The sequence below is a fragment of the Oxyura jamaicensis genome, chromosome Z (assembly GCF_011077185.1).
Source record: "Oxyura jamaicensis isolate SHBP4307 breed ruddy duck chromosome Z, BPBGC_Ojam_1.0, whole genome shotgun sequence".
Classification (NCBI taxonomy): domain Eukaryota; kingdom Metazoa; phylum Chordata; class Aves; order Anseriformes; family Anatidae; genus Oxyura; species Oxyura jamaicensis.
In genome coordinates this window covers 12,075,608-12,091,517 of record NC_048926.1, presented here as the reverse complement: position 1 = coordinate 12,091,517, position 15,910 = coordinate 12,075,608, and the positions used below count along the sequence as shown (strand labels likewise).

The 15,910-nt window shown below is 42.0% G+C and overlaps 1 protein-coding gene and 1 long non-coding RNA gene across 3 annotated transcripts in view; one reads left to right on the top strand and one right to left on the bottom strand.

Annotated features, from left to right (window-relative positions):
* The window catches only part of LOC118156567, a 754,908-nt gene that overhangs the window by 128,112 nt on the left and 610,886 nt on the right, over positions 1 to 15,910 (top strand). The window lies entirely within an intron of this gene.
* On the bottom strand, positions 59 to 14,272 carry DNAJC21 (DnaJ heat shock protein family (Hsp40) member C21). Of its 2 annotated transcripts, none has more exons than XM_035310713.1 (12): positions 14,120 to 14,272; positions 13,661 to 13,754; positions 10,844 to 10,967; positions 9,821 to 9,943; positions 5,838 to 6,142; positions 5,466 to 5,620; positions 5,020 to 5,107; positions 4,612 to 4,770; positions 3,984 to 4,023; positions 1,969 to 2,159; positions 1,487 to 1,562; positions 59 to 800 (listed from the first exon to the last, which is right to left on the bottom strand). In XM_035310713.1, the coding sequence occupies exons 1-12, from the start codon at positions 14,214 to 14,216 to the stop codon at positions 636 to 638; spliced, it is 1,617 nt and encodes a 538-aa protein (XP_035166604.1). In that variant the 5' UTR covers positions 14,217 to 14,272; the 3' UTR covers positions 59 to 635. The 2 variants fall into 2 exon arrangements, with proteins under 2 accessions (XP_035166604.1, XP_035166605.1); XM_035310714.1 differs by having other exon boundaries at positions 1,487 to 1,559.

The window sequence follows — 15,910 nt, the reverse complement described above, 5'->3', positions numbered from 1 at the left end:
ACCAGCTTCTCAGTTTTCATCCCCCCACTTATTCCAGCAAGGTTTTTCCACAAGATTATCCCTCTCACACACACCTGGCATGCAGGTGCACATACAGAACTAATAGGGACTGCCAAAACTGTGATTAGCCAGCTTTGTCATCTTAGTCTTCTCCATTTCATCTGCTGATTAGTTTGAAAGGGTCATTGAGGATGGCAGCCTGTTTTTTCCCCTTGTCCTGGTTCATATTTCATCTTTAACAGATGATCAAAGCATCAGAGTCCATTCTTAAATCACTTTTCTCTCAAAAAAAATAGCAACATGTTAAAATAATTTATTCCCCCTGCATAGGTTGCATCCATGCAAGTTTCAACAAGTATGCAAGGCAACTAGCTTTGAATCACTATTTTTTCCCCTTCAACATGAAAGGTGCTGGAAGTGTAGGCCAAATTCAGTCAGTAAAGAAAGGCTGGTAAAAACAAATGAAAGCACAGGTTGCTTCACAAGGTAACGTTCCTTTTGTTACATTTTTTTCCTTCCTCCTCCAAAAGTTGGAGTTGCCTGCTCTCTTTACCTCAAAATATAGGCAACGCACATCTCTCCATTTTGGAAGATTTTTCATGTATGATTCCAGAGACTGTCGCTGTATCTAAGTTCTATCTGTTTTTACGTTTCTCTTTTTTGCTTCTGGTGTGTACAGCTCCATTTGCAGCTGGTGTTTGTGTTGCTTTTGCATGTCCTGTCAATTTTAGATGTTCAAACAGTTTATTTCGGGATGGAAATGCACAGTTGCAGGTTGCACAGTGAATGGGAACTTCATTCTACAAGGGAAAAAAAAAGATAAAACGTTTTTACAAAATGCATAATAAATAGAATGCACCAACTGGTTACATGTAGCTTCTCTTAAACAATGAAATGTGATTAAGTTGTTTGTTTCTATAATTAAAATCACATTACTGATTAACAATAAAAATCAAATATTACAAATATGGCCTCTTAGAATTTTAAGAATTTGCAAATCCCATTTATGATTCATTAGATTACATTTGATCTCACCTGACTAAAGAAGACTATACACATACTACTTTCATTTCTGAAATTTACTGAATTCAGTGTGTCTTAGCTCTAGTTAATAGAAGAGTTCTCTCTTACTGGGAATCATCAATATTGGGAAAGATGCAAATGGAACTGCCGGCCACCTGCCTGATGACAACAGCTGTCTTGTTTACTTTTTTGTTTCTTTAAACTGCTTTGAATACTGAGTTCTCGCCACTCTCTTAGAACTGAAATTTAGTCCTACTTTTCTCTGCAAAGACAAGATCTGATATTCCAATATCCCAGATTCTGATAAAAATTGCAAGAAGAGAAGTTACCTGCTTAAATTACTGAAAAACAAGCAGGAAATTGGAATAGAATTTGTGGACCAGAGTTTAAACCAAGAACCCTGTTTGTAATTACATGTTTGTAATTACATGACATGATTAGTAGCATTACTAATTTGACATACCGTTGCTGGGTGCTCTGAAGATGCCTTGGCAGACTTTTTTGCCTCCTTGGCTTTTTTAACTTTAGGCTTAGCACTGCTGATAGACAAAGAGAAACCAAGATCAGTGCACAAGATATTCAAATTAACACTTAAGAGTAGTCTTTCAAAGCAAAGTTTCTGCTAATTTCCCCTGTTCTTCCTTTGCACAGCAAAGGTGTGTCCAGAAAAAAAGAGCTGTCATTTATATGATAAACTGTCAATCTCAAGATTCAGCTAGATGATGGATCGGATGCTGGTAAATGTGTGGCACTGATTTGCAGTCTAATACCATTTCCAGAGCAAATCGTAACACTCATTGGTTTGTACTAGTTTTATTCAGCTCTGGTTTAGTGGAATAGCCCCCCCCCCAATTCACTTGGTGAGAAAAATCTAGACTTTTTTAAACAGTATCAGACGTGACATAGAATGTCAACCACTGCTATATTTATTGCAAATCAGCGCACCTTTTCACTTCACTTTGTGCTTCATTTACTTGGCTGCTATCTTCTGTAGCGCTTGTTTCCTCTGACACAGAACATCTTTGGCCATCATTAACCAACTCCTCTGCTGAAACACTGTCCTTGTCCACACATGGCACCTCCTTTTGCTCAGCTGTTTCCTCATCAGCGCTTTTATCAAAAGAGTCCTCGTAAGTCTGTCCAAAGAAATGCAAGTAAGTGACTTTAAGTTCATTAGTGATTATGTTTATACTGTTATACTCATTTACCTCAACACATGGGTGTAACACACAAAGACATCAGCCCTCTGAATTTTACGCTATGTTTTCTGTGAGTGTAACAGGCAAAACCCTAGTTCCCCTGTTTTGAAAGATGGGACCACCTGTGATGAAGGGAAGAAACACCAATAAAACAGCCTCAGAAGCTATGGAAGAGAAGAATGAAGGTAGCTATTAATTACAGGGCTCAATGACAGGGCTCCCATTTCACATTCTAAGATAGTGGTCTTGTTTACAGCTTTGCCAAATGGTACTTGTTCAGGCTAAAATTTTTTGTGCCAGATGTTTGCATTAGGACACTTAGGCCAAAACTACTTTACTTACTGACTGAAGCTAAACACACTGTATTTCCCCCCCTTACCTTCTGAAAACACTGTTAAACTGTTCCAAGTACCAGAGCACAGAGTCTGAGTCAAGACAAAGTTTGGCAAAAGGTCTATGTCTGTGCACGTCTGAAACAAAATTGCTCAAGTCCCAAAGGCAAGATAATTAATTTGACCTAACACTATATTATTGCAACTATACCACTTCTCGTATGCAATATAAAACTTAACTCATGGACTTAAAACAACCTGAAAAAAACTTGGCTAAGCTATTTAACCTCCAGGAAAACAAAACAAAGACCCTAGTGACTCTTTACACTCAGTAAAGCTTGGTAGAGGAAAGTTATGTTTCCAGAAGAATCTCTCTGCACAAGGAAGTTCCAGCTCAGCAATGCAAGAGTGCCACCCATGTTCTGGTGGGCGGCATTGCTGGTGTTTGCAATGCAAGTGAAAGGTAGAATGGATCTGTTCATTCCAATAACCACACATTGTCAGTAGTTTACTACTACTTTACGAACAGTACATTTTACCACGTCTAACAGCCAAAGCAGAAAACTATCACCAAACAATTAAGTTGCTAATGCACTAGGGCCACTGCTGGTCTTTCTTATCAATTCCTTGTGTTCACTCTTTATCTGTCTTTTTCCCTATATTCCCTGTGTTTTTTTTCTTAAACGTTTTCTATCTCTTTTCCTTACACTTCTGTGATGGTTTTACTCGAGTGGGCAGCCGAGCTCCACCACAACCGCTCTCTCACTCCTCCCCTCCTCAAAGAGGAAGGGGGAGAAAAGACAACACAAAGAGCTCAAGGTTTGAGATGAGAATGATTTAATTAAGGAAAGGGGAATGGGGAGAAAGAGAAACAAAAGAAACAACAAGGCCGCGCGGAAGCACAGAGAGAAAGAAAAAAAAAGTTATTCTCTACTTCCCATCAATGAGTGATGTTCGGCCACGTCCCAGGAAGCAGGGCCTCAAAACGCGTACCGGTTGTTCAGGAGAGACCCTCCCCCATGAGAGCCCCCCTTTTATTGCTGAGTGTGACATCAGGTGTTATGGAATATCCCTTTGGTTGGTTTAGGTCAGCTGCCCTGGTGATGTCCCCTCCCCATCAATTGCCCACCCCCAGCCTGCTGGCTCTTGGGGGCCTGGAAGGAGTTCTGATGTTGTGCCAGCACTATGCAGCAATAGACACAACACTGGAGTGATACCAGTGCTGTTCCAGCTATGAGTGCAGAGCACAGCACTGTGTGGGCTGCTGCAGGGAAAGGTGACTCCATCCCAGACAGACCCAACACAACTTCAGCCCACAAGCTTTTTGGAACCAGCACTACATTTAGTAGAATCTGTATAAACAGAATAAAGTTATGTTTATGAGATAAAAAAGATTGTAAAGTTCCCTGAATTTCGTCTGACTCCCTACCGTCATCGTTTTCCGTTTCTTCTTCTGCTTCTTGGAGAGCCTGTAAAGATAAGAATGCAAAATAAACTCTCTTTGAAAACATGAAAATTAATACAATTTCTAGAAAGTTAGGAAGTTATATTTTTTTAACATCATAACATGGTATTAGAATAGTAGCCACAACTAGAAAATGATTCATATCTGAAGTGAAAAGAACAGTTCTAACTATTCATTGCATTTAGAAAAACACTTATTCTGTTCAGACTGAACTTAAAGGTACTATTGAGCTCGTCGGTTTTATGTTTTGTCCAATCAAAAATTGAAGCAGTACAACTTATTAAATAAATTCAATTAATTTCAAGTACACTTATTTTCTATGTTTGCCAGCATCCAACTGACAAAAAGTACCATAACTAAATCAAAAAACACTGGGTCTGTAGGAAGTTCCCATTTGAAAAATATCCTACATCTGAACTCAGCCAAACTAATGTCTGCATTCTTGCAGTACTCTTACACAAAGAAATATTTCAAATTGCATGATACTATGAATTCCAACATGATAATAAATTCAGTCAGAAGCTCTCTCTGTGGCCCATCAAGATTTAATTAAATCATTATTCATAACATAATTAAAAATAATTTTAAGTACTTTTGTTTGGGCATCTCTTCTGTTTCTTCATCCTCTTTAGTCTCTATTCCATTTGCATCATCCAAAGATGCAGGAAATTTCCCTTCTTCTTCCTCCAGTTGCTGTCGTAACAATGCTACCATCTCTCGATGTTTCTTTGATTTTTCATGGTTCTTCATACTGTTAAGACCAGCAAATAGTTACTGCAGGTAACTGAGCAAATATTGTTACATTTACATATAAATTAATAACTGGCCCATTATCCATCACTGCTAAGAATGGAAAATTACGCCCTGACAATGTCTCTACTGGAAAGAAGACAATGACCATGATGTGAAGTTAGAGTCCTTAAGAGGCTATTTTAAAAGTTAAAAAGCAACAATCCTCACCCCAGCATGAAAAAATTCCCAACCATACACACACACTTACGCTTTCTCGGTTTTGAACAATTTGTCACAAGCAGGGCAGTAGAGATCATCAGCAAATTCACCTTCTTCAGCCTCGTCACTCAGTTTGTCTGAAGAAATGAATGATGATTAGAGAGACATAGTCAGATGACCAATTTTTGAGTAAGTTACTCTTAAAACCCCAAGAAATAGTCGCAACACTGACATTCAGCTTCTTCAGTATTGCTGACATGCAGAGAGATCAAGATCATGTCAGCAAATCATACATTAGCATAAATCAACAGTTGTAGCTTGATGTCTTCTCATGTTCCATGGAAAACGTCAGAGGGCCAGCCTCTAACCTGTCACACCTCAGTTGGAGGCACAGGATTCGCACCAGTCAGAGCTGTGAAGCTGCGGCTTGAGGTGAAGTGAGCCAATATTCACACAGCAATGAGTGGCCACAGTTCACACCACCACACCCCGTACCTTCAGTGCCTTCTTTTGTCTCCTGTTCTTCTAGTTCATCTTCATCATCTGATCCATCTCCAAATTCCTTTTCATATTGTGCCTCCATCTCTTGCAATTCTCTCTCCAGATCTGACATAGTTATCCAGCTCTGCTCTTTATACTGCTCAGCAAGCCTGTAAGTAGAATCATACACTTCTACATCACATTCAGTGCTTGGTACACTGCAATACAATTTTTAAAAAGGTTACACTTGAGACCAAGACTAATGTAAAGAACGTTCAAGGATTTTTGAAAGAACAAGTGCAGCTATCATTAGAATCTAACTCTACATGGCGTACACATGGATAGTTTTCCAAGTTTAAATAATCAATTTGTTCCACATTTACATACTTGGCTTGTTTGAGCTTCTGCTGCCTCCGAAATTCCTCTGCTTTCCTAAGTTTTTCTGCATTCTGTTCTTCTACAAGTTTTCTATGAGCCTGTACTCTTTTATCCCTTTTACGAATAAAGGCTACCAGCTGACGGACCAGTTCATTCCTCTCTTTCTTCGCTTTATCTCTAGTTTTCTTGTTCTCTTTTTCCATAGCTCGTTTCTCCCAGCGGTTTGATGCTTGTCGTGTGTCATATTCTTCTTTCCATGCAAAGTTTTTCTGAGTACAGAAACTCTGCCAATATCCATAGAAAGGGTGGACTACCTGTTAAAATTAAAAAAGAACAAAACACTTAATTAGGGAAGGGTGCTAAGAACTCACCAAATAAATTAGGTCTTTTGTAGCAGTTTTGCATAGATTTCTATACAGGCCACTGTTTTTTCCCCAGAGTATAATATAAATAAATCACAGGAAGGTTTAGAGAAATCTGTAGCATCATCTTTAAAAAGTCACAACACAGCAAGCCAACAACTTATCTATTAAACTATTCCAAACTCTGATTTCTAGAATTATCCCCTTTGAGGAATGGGCCATGTGCTAGTGCCCAGTTACTTATCTTTGCTGTGCTTTTCCTTTCAAATGGGAAAGCAAAACCAGAATCAGATATTCTGTACATAAACAGACAGATGCATGTATTGTGTAACAGCCACTGTATCACATTACACCAAAGGTCACCTATACATTTCTATCAGCAGCCAACAACCAGCACAAAAAGACCAACAAAATATATAGCAAGTACAAAATAGTATTTCTCCCCACCATATTCTCGCTGCTTCCAGAACAAGAGAGAAATTGTTTAATAGTCCTCAATCCATTGTTCTTTCATGAATGTTTAATATTTCTTTTCCTAATTTACGTAAATTGTTGGCAATGTATCATGGGGCTGTGACTTGTGCAGTTCAATGAGGATTTATGTGAAGATGCACTTACTCCTGTTTTGTTGTATTATATAACTGCAGGTTAGAATGATGCCCTCCAACTCTCACATTAGAAGAAACAGTAAATTTTCTTTTCTTATTCTCCTTTCTTTTACTACTAACAAGTAAAGACTAAAGTAGTAAGGTTGCATAATGATTTTTTCTTTTATTCTCTATTTTCCTCTCCAAATAATTACTAAACTTCTGCATTTTGTACATTAGAGAAGCAAAATATGTCTAAATTAAAAAAAAAAAATTACTTGTCCCATTAAACTGACTTTTTACTACTTATCCCTGCTCACTACTGTTCTGTATTTCAGGGCACCTCACAGCAAAAGTCCTGTTCTTTAATGTAACAGCTTCCTATCTCTTCTTCCAGTATTTCTTCTTCTCCTTATGTCACTGGTATTCATTGGGCTACATCTATTATCTCCTCAACACTAATTTCTGACAGCTTATCTACATATGAAGGCTCATGGCTGCGGCCTCTGGCAGATAAGTAGCTATGAAGTTTTTCTCTGCTACCACTAAACTCCAGCTATATATGTTGAACATATGTATATATAGGACATAGATTATTGGACAAAATGTCCAATATGTATATAAGTGATGATAGACTCTTAGCTCAAATTTGTGCTCCAGAAGATGGCACCTTCTGTGAAAAAGGATGCATGGCCATCAGCTGATGACAGGGATCACCTGTCCCTTCACCAGCTGTATGAGCTATGAAATTTTCCTCCTTCTCCATGGCTACCTGAAATAGAAGGCCACCTCAGTCCTCACTCCAGAAGAGTGCAAACCAGCTCTTGCTGAACTGCCAGGTGGATTTTGTTTTGCTTACTGCGTATAATTGGAGCTGATTGCTTTTGTTTCTGCATCTCACTGACCTACAATTATTCTCTTCTCATGAAGTCTTGTTAACCCACAGACTTAAGAGTATCTACCCTGGCTGCCTCGTGTTTTTTGAGTCACCTCTCAAAATTTCTGGGAGTTAACTCAGTAGGCTGAATCAGAGAACATTCACACCACAGATTTTAAAGCCTCTGTACAGTTTTTGTAGCTCCCTTCTAAATCTCTTTTCCCACCATACTCCCACTGAGCAGAAACTTGGACACTGCAATGCTGGAATCTTCTGACTGTCTCTTTGAATATAAAGAAAGAATGATTAATGGCTTTCGATTTAAATGAGTTTACCTTCCATTAAATACTTACAAAAATCACTAGATCCCATTAAAAAAAGGCAAGCATCCAGCTTCCAGAACAGAGTGAACAAGGCACATATATAATGATGTTGCTTCTAAAACTACAGCCATTTTGGCAGTTACTAGTTGATAGCATTAAGAACAATTTTTGGTCTATAATCATATTTATTCTACAGTTTCAACACAAGGAGCTCCCAAAAGATGTTTCAAGATTTTTCTAGCAACAGATGGATTTTAACCATTTCATAGACATTAAATATACTTTCCTGAGGAAATATTTCAATTTTTAAGGCATCCTGTAATGTTACCTCAAATTCAAACACCCATCCTGGCACTTTTTAGACTGATTTGTAACAGTGTTTCTAACTCCAGCCTCGTTTGTAATGTCAGAGTTTCTCTTTTTTAAGGTATGTATCATTTTATATTTAATAAATAATTAAGAACACAGAACAATGCTACTAAAAGTGTCAGGGAGAAGTAGCAAATTAGGAGGAATATTTGTGAGTACTGGTACTATGCAGTTATTCACTGGGAAAACAAATATTATTTTACTTTTTCAACACAGAAGAACTAGCAACCATTAAAAAATAGAAGTCTGACAGAATACAACAAATGCTTCGTAAACCAGATGGGAAGAATTCAAGTGTCCTCTACGCATTATCTTCTCCAGATAAGGCAAGCATGCAATATTCTGCAAGTTGAATCTTACTACAGAATAACTGTAGATGACAGAAATATCATTGCTGGAACTCACACAGCAGGTGAACCAAGTATCTCTTTTTCTACTGGCTATGTTAGGCAGTGAATGACTCTTAGTTTTCCTAAATGAGGCACTGTTGTGGTTTAACCTGGCCGGCAGCTAAACACCACACAGCCGTTCACTCACCCTCCCCCCTCCCTCTCTGGGATGGGGGAGAGAAACGGGAAAGTGAAGCCTGTGAGTTGAAATAAAGACAATTTATTAAGATAGAAAATAATAATAATGATAATATGTACAAACAAGTGATGCACAATGCAATTGCTCACCACCCGCTGACCGATGCCCAGCCCAACCCCAAGCAGCTGGCCCCCCACCCCGGCCAGCCACCCCTAGATATTGTTCAGCATGATGTCAGATGCTATGGAATACCCCTTTGGCCAGTTTGGGTCAGCTTTCCTGGGTCTGTCCCCTCCCAGCTCTTGCTGCACCCCCAGCCTGCCCGCTGGCAGGACAGAGCGAGAAGCTGAAAAGTCCTTGGCTTGGCGTAAGCACTGCTCTGCAGCAATTAAAACATCGGCATGTTATCAGCACTCTTCTCATCCTAATCCAAAACATAGCACCCTGCCAGCTACTAGGAGGAAAAGTAACTCTGTCCTAACTGAAACCAGGACAGGCACAATACTGTATGTTATTAAAACAAACAAACAAACAAACAAACAAAAAAACCTTATTTCTATATCTCTTGCTATAATGTATATTGCATCAGAATACTGGTAAACTACTCTCATCAAGATGTAAACGGAAAGGCCTTGTTTCAAGCTTAACATTGCACTTAATTTTCATTTGCATAATTGATGGTTAGCCCTGTGAAATGTTTGTTTGCCAACTTACCACTAAAAGTCTGATTACCAATATACTCCAACAGGAAATGACACTTTTGATTCACCTAAGTATTATGAATCATATCACAAGCACTTCCTTCATAGTAATGGTCTAAGAGACAGTAGATACTTGTTTCTTGTATTCACTTCAGAGATCAGCAGGAGCCTTTCCTTTGATTTCAGTGTAGGACAAAGTAATTACAACTGTGTTACTTTTAGTTTAGTTTTACACTTGTTCTTACCGTATCATAGTCACTTTGGGAATATCCAAATGTAGGGAATTCTTCAATATCTTCCTGGGTCATATATTCCATCTCTTCTTTTGCAATCTGTTCAAAAACTTGTCGATAGACTGTAAAGAATCCCTGAAATTGAAAAAAAAAAAAAAAGTAAGTCTATGATTCATTCTACGTTGCTCAATAATAAGTGCACAGATGTTCAGTTACAGTAAGTAGCATATTTCAGAAAAAAATACAATTCAGAGAAAATTACAGTTTGCAAGAGCAACTTGCAATCAAGTAAAGGCCTTGTAAGCATCTACTCAGCAAAACCCTTCTGTTTAACAAAGTTCCCATCCTCTCATTCCTCAGCATCTGTCTCTCTCAAACTTCAAACACCTGTATTCAACTTTAAACAAAAACAAAAAAAAATGCTACAGCATGCAGGAGATGTGATAAGTTTCTAGTTACACAAGACCAAATTTTGAGGAAGTTCCAAATATAAAATTTGCTAAGAATGTATCCCAGTTGTATCTTTATTTTTTTTAAATGGAGATGTTGCTAACTCACTCCTGCTGTAGAAATGCGAAGACATAAGCATTTTCTCTGAGAGGAGTAATTCTAATCACCTAGAGCTTTTTAAATTATGATTACCTTAAAATCCAACAGGGAATTCAATTATTGGAAGAACACTTCACCTAAGCACTGTTATCATATTGTCTTTCCTTAGCTTGAAGCATTCTAGCTTGTTAAAAACATTATTGAACAAACTGATGCTATTGCAAAGCAATGGAATGCCTCACTATATAGTGTATGTAAATAACATACTCGAACCCTGTAGTTGTACAGGTTAGTCAGGAATCCTGACTAAGTAATTTTTAATAAGCAGGAGTCAAAGCTTGGCTAGATAACCAGCGTGGATTTATACAAACACTAGTTATACCACCTGTGCTCAATAACTCCATGCATAGCTTTTCAACACTAAGCAAACACTGACGTTTTTTGTGAAAATTAAATTGGTTCATTAAAGACGAACTAATTCATTACCTTTTCATCATCTCCATATCCAGAATAACAGCTGACAGTGAAGTAGCGCAGCAGATCCAAACTATCATCTTGATAGTCTCCATCAACCCCTCCTTTCAGTAGGGCCTCCCTGTGATTATCATACCTAGCAGAAATTCATAGCATCAATAACGTAAGGAAACAGATCCCAGTAAGAGACAGGTAACAGCACAATCTCTCGATCAGCAACCCTCATCTTTACAGGAAACTTCAACTTTCCAGGCACACACTGGGAATATCATACTGACAGGACAAGCAAGCCTGGGGAATTCCTACAGAATGTAGAAGATAACTTTCTGTCACATGCGCCGAGTGAGCCAACCAGGAAGGGTGCCCTTCTGGGTCTGTTGTTTCAGAGTAGGGAAGGCCTTGAGGGAGAGATGATGGCAGGTGGCTGTCTTGGCCACAGTGATCGTGATGAAATAGCAGAGTTCAACATTTTTGGTGTGGAGAGAAAAAAGATCAGCGGAGTTGCCAGCCTGGACCTGATAGAGCAAACTTCAAACTTCTCAGGGAGCTAGCTATTTGATTCCCCTGGGAATCAACTCAATAGGGTTTAAAGTCCATGAGAGCCGGTCACTTTTCAAGAACCACCTATTAGAAGTCCATCAGCAGGAAGTCCCACTGTGCCACAAGTCAAGCAAGAGGGGCAGAAGCCTGGACTGGCTGAACAGGGGAACTCCTGGAACGAGGGCAGAAAAAAATTTATGACCTCTGGAAGCCAGGTCAGGCTTCACAGGGAGATGACAGCTGTGCTTTGCAAGTATGGGGAGAAAACAAGAACAGCCAAATCCCCGCTTGAGTTGACATCGGTCACTGTGGTGTTAGACAACAAAAAGGCTTTTTCTAGTATGTCAACAGCAAGAGAAGGCCTAAGTACAAGTACACTGATACTTGGCAAAGATGGTGACCTAAGGAGGAAAAAAAGGCAGAGGCCTTTAACACCTTTTTTTGCCTCAGTTTTTAACAATAATGACAAATCTCAGGCTGCCTGGTCCTCTGAATTAGAGGACCATGACTGTGGTAACAGCGGCTTTCCATATGAGCTCACCAAAATTGGAACAGCTTTATCAGCAAAACATTCGTAAGTCCATGGGGCCTGACAGGATTCACCCAGAGTGCTGAAAGAGTTAGGGATGTTACAGCTGGACCCCTCTCAACAATTTACCAAAGGCTGTCGGAGTCTGGAAAGATCCCTGCTGGCTGGAAGCTAGCCAATACTACACGCTTCTACAAAAAGAGCTTGAGAGATAACCCAAAAAACTGACCTGAGATTAAGCTCAAACCCTCGAAGAGTTATGGAGAAGGTTGTCCTGGATGCTACTGAAAGCCTGCTGACGTACAACGAAATTATCAGGCAGTCAAACACGGGTTCAAGAAGCTGAAGTCCAGCCTGAGTAATTTGATCTCCTTCTATGATAAGATCACCCACTTGGTGGACGAAGACTGTAATTACGAAAACGTAATCTTTTGGGATTTTAGGAGGCATTTGATACTGTCCATCACAGCAGTGTTCTAGACAAATTGTCCAACTGTGAGATGAACAGGCTCACACTATGCTGGTAACTCAGTGGCAGAGCTCGGAGGGTTGTGTAGTGCAAGGGGCTGTGTGGGGCTGGTGGCTGATCACTAGCAGTGCTCTCCAGGGCTCAATTCTACGGCCAGTCCTGTTCCACATTTTTATCAATGATCTGGATGCAGGAGTGAAATGCATCCAGCAGGCTCACCAGTGATAGTAAACCGGGAGGTGCTGCTGACTGCCTGGAAGGATGAGGAGCCTTGTAGGGGGATCTAGATACCTTGGAATATTGGCTGATCATCAACGACACGAAGTTCAGCAAAGGAAAATGCTGAATGTTGCACCTGGGACAGAGCAATGGGACACAGGCACAGACTGGGAGACGAGTGGCTGGGGAGCAGCTCAGCAGGACGGGATCTGGGGGTGCTGGTCCATAGCAGGCTCATTGTGAGCCAGCAGTGTGCCTTGGCAGCCAAGAGAGCACTTTTTTCTCTATTCTCAGAGAGAAAAAAAGCCTAGGTCAGTAAGTAGCTCTTGACCTTCAGTTTACCTATGACTTTGCCTGCAATAACTACAGTAACAGTTTTCCAGCAGAAACCTAGCACTAGCATTTGAGCAAGCTGTTTCAGTGAGCTTTCAGAAACGGGGAAGACAGTACCTAAACCACCCAAAAAATACACACACACACAAAAAAGCTTAAATTAGCATATTTAAAATGAAAATCAGTACTTTAAAGAAGGACAAACTTAGCACGTGTTCTTGACTGCATAAGCTGTTAGATGCTTCAGCCCATTTGAAAAAGGTTACGCATTTAAATTAGCAACCTCTTAAAAAGAGATGTATGTGCATATCTCAAATTAGGCACTGTTAGAGAAACATAGGTAGGAAAGACTGGGGTGATACCATGTGAGCAGAGGGATAACTATGTTAACATGCAAACTGCTTCCCACCCTAGGAGGAAGAAACTGAGGCCAGCATTAGGATGTCCCCAGAGAACCCCTCCTCAACCCAGTCCAATACCACCTTGCAAGATACAGCAAGAAAGGTGTGGGTGTGCAGCTGCATGTCCTCAGGAAGCTTCAGGCCTCTCAACTATTTATTCGTTGGAGCAAAGCACCACACCACGAAGGCTGACTCCAGCTGTTACACAGGCCCCACTCTCACCACCAGCAAAGCCAAATGAGAGGTGAATTCAAAGCACTGGCCGAGAGAGAGAAAGGAAGGGGAAAAAACACACGCAGAAGTACTTTGAAGTCTGCTACCAGATATATATTACTTACCAGGCCCTCTCCTGAGGGTCACTGAGAACATCATACGCCGCCTGGATTAACTTGAACTGTTCTGCTGCTTCCTCGGCGTTCTCTAGGTTCTTATCTGTGAAGTAATTTATTGAATTTTAAACAAAGCATAACAGCAGCACCCATCACAAGCACTGAAGAAACCAAGGCCGAGAGCACGGTGCCACAGGTGCTACCGGCGGTGCCACCGCCCTCCCCACGCCAACCCATACGGCCCCACGCGCTGTGCCAGAGACACGGCCGCACCAGCACGGCTCTCACACCGCCACCCGGGTCCGGAGGCACCTCGGAGGCTTTCCCAGAGCCTCCCCTCCTCTCCCAAGGCACCCTCTCGCCCCACCGCACGCCCCACCACCGCCCGCCGACCGGGGAGGCCGAAGCCGGGCCGCCTGGCTGGGGCCTGCGGCCGGGCCGGGCCTGAGGCCGGCGTCCGTACCGTACCCGGGTGCCAGCGGAGCGCCAGCCGCCGGTACGCCCGCTTCAGCTCTTCCTCGGCGGCGTCGCGCCGGACGCCCAGCACCTCGTAGTGGCACCGCATGGCGGAGGGGACGCGGGGCGGACAGGGGACGGCTGCGGGGAGCACCGGCCGGCCGGCACGCAGCGCGGGCGGAGCGGCGGCTGGAGGAGGTGGAGGAGGAGGAGAGGAGGTGGAGCCGGCGGCTCAGCCGTAAGGAGCCCGAGTCCCAGCCCGAGCCGGGAGGAGGAGGAGCCGTGTGCTCGGCGGAGCTTCTCAGCGAGCTGTGCCCAGCCCGCGCCTGCCGTGCTGCGGGGCAGTGCGAGAGGGGCGTGGGAGTGTTGGGGTGCTCCAAGGAGGCTGCAGGGGTGGTGAAGGGTCCGCAGGGCAAAGTGAGTGAGCGGCTGCTGGCCCTTGGGTTGTTCAGCCCACAGCAGAGCAGGCTGAGGGGAGGCCTCATGGCGGCCTGCAGCTCCCTCACGAGGGGAGCGGAGGGGCAGGCGCTGAGCTCTGCTCTCTGGGGACAGCGACAGGACCCGAGGGAACGGAATAGAGCTGGGACAGGGGAGGGTCAGGCTGGGGGTTAGGGAAAGGTTCTCCACCCAGAGGGTGGTCGGGCACTGGGACAGGCTCCCCAGGGCAGTGGTCACAGCACTGAGCCTGCTGGAGTTCAAGCAGCATTTGGACAACGCTCTCAGACATAGGGTCTGATTTTTGGGGGGTGCTTTGTAGAGCCAGGATCTGAACTTTATGATCCTTATGGGTCCCTTCTAACTTGGAAAAACTGTTATTCTGTGAACACTGCGTTATATGTCCCGGCCACACTCTGCCTCCGTACCAGCAGCTCCCACCGTGATCTGCTTCTGCTGAGTTACTTCCACTATCTTCCAGCCAGCACCACTCTCTGTCAGGTTATCAGTGTTGACTTTTTTTGGACATCTGTGCTCTTCAAAGACCTGTTTCACTTTTTATTTGGATTAGATGCCCATATTCACCACTCTTTTGGAGAGGTTACACTGAATTGCCCATGCCCTGTTATCCAAGGCTGAAACAGAGGAACCAAATTGAGGGCATAAGCAAAACCTTGAAACATGCAGAAAATGGGGAAATGGGGAAAGGTGGGAGATGGGGAAGAACCAGTTCATATAAGCAGAAAGCAGATAGGACAAATTAACCTCAAAGAGGTCTGTGACTATTTCCTAAAGTCAGTCAAGGCAAAAATCCTTTGCATAGTCAGACCTTTGCAAAAGTACTACATTCTCATGCCCTTACAGTTGGAATTCATGTGGTTGTCTCTTACAGGAAGTATGTCCAAACAATCCAGTTCTATGCTTCTTTCCCCAGCTATTAATTTATGAACACAACAATTCATTTAACTAGATCTGGCAAAAACGCAGGCTCACTGATAGTTCCCCTAAAGCTTTAGGGAAGTACAACCCCAAATCAAAAGGTGCTTCAAAGCTGCAATGTGAGGTTAACAACTTTAAATATGTTTCCAATAGTGCTTAAAAGCTTTTATAGGGAAAAATCTCTGTGACTGAGAAACAAAACCTAAATAGTATATACAACTGAACAGCAATTTTTGTACAAAAAAATGCCTCTATAATTGTGCATTCTTATGCATAATCAGTACTTAAAAGCACTGTTCCTGTAATAGAATCACAGGTAGTTAGATTTCAGGCTAATGTAGACACATGGTTTTGGTACTCAGCCACAGGAGCTTTTACCTCTTACCTTTAGGGAACTTGCAATGAATTTGGCATAAAAGACTAGAATCT

What these genes read in the sequence shown, in the direction of transcription:
- DNAJC21 (XM_035310713.1), bottom strand. Translation starts at nt 14,216, where the DNA reads ATGCGGTGCCACTACGAGGTGCTGGGCGTCCGGCGCGACGCCGCCGAG. An exon ending in CCCAAAGTGACTATGATACG is followed by an intron (nt 6,143 to 9,820) that starts GTAAGAACAAGT and finishes TAATTTTAACAG; the next exon opens with GTAGTCCACCCTTTCTATGG. An exon ending in CAGAAGCTCAAACAAGCCAA is followed by an intron (nt 5,621 to 5,837) that starts GTATGTAAATGT and finishes TTCTACTTACAG; the next exon opens with GCTTGCTGAGCAGTATAAAG.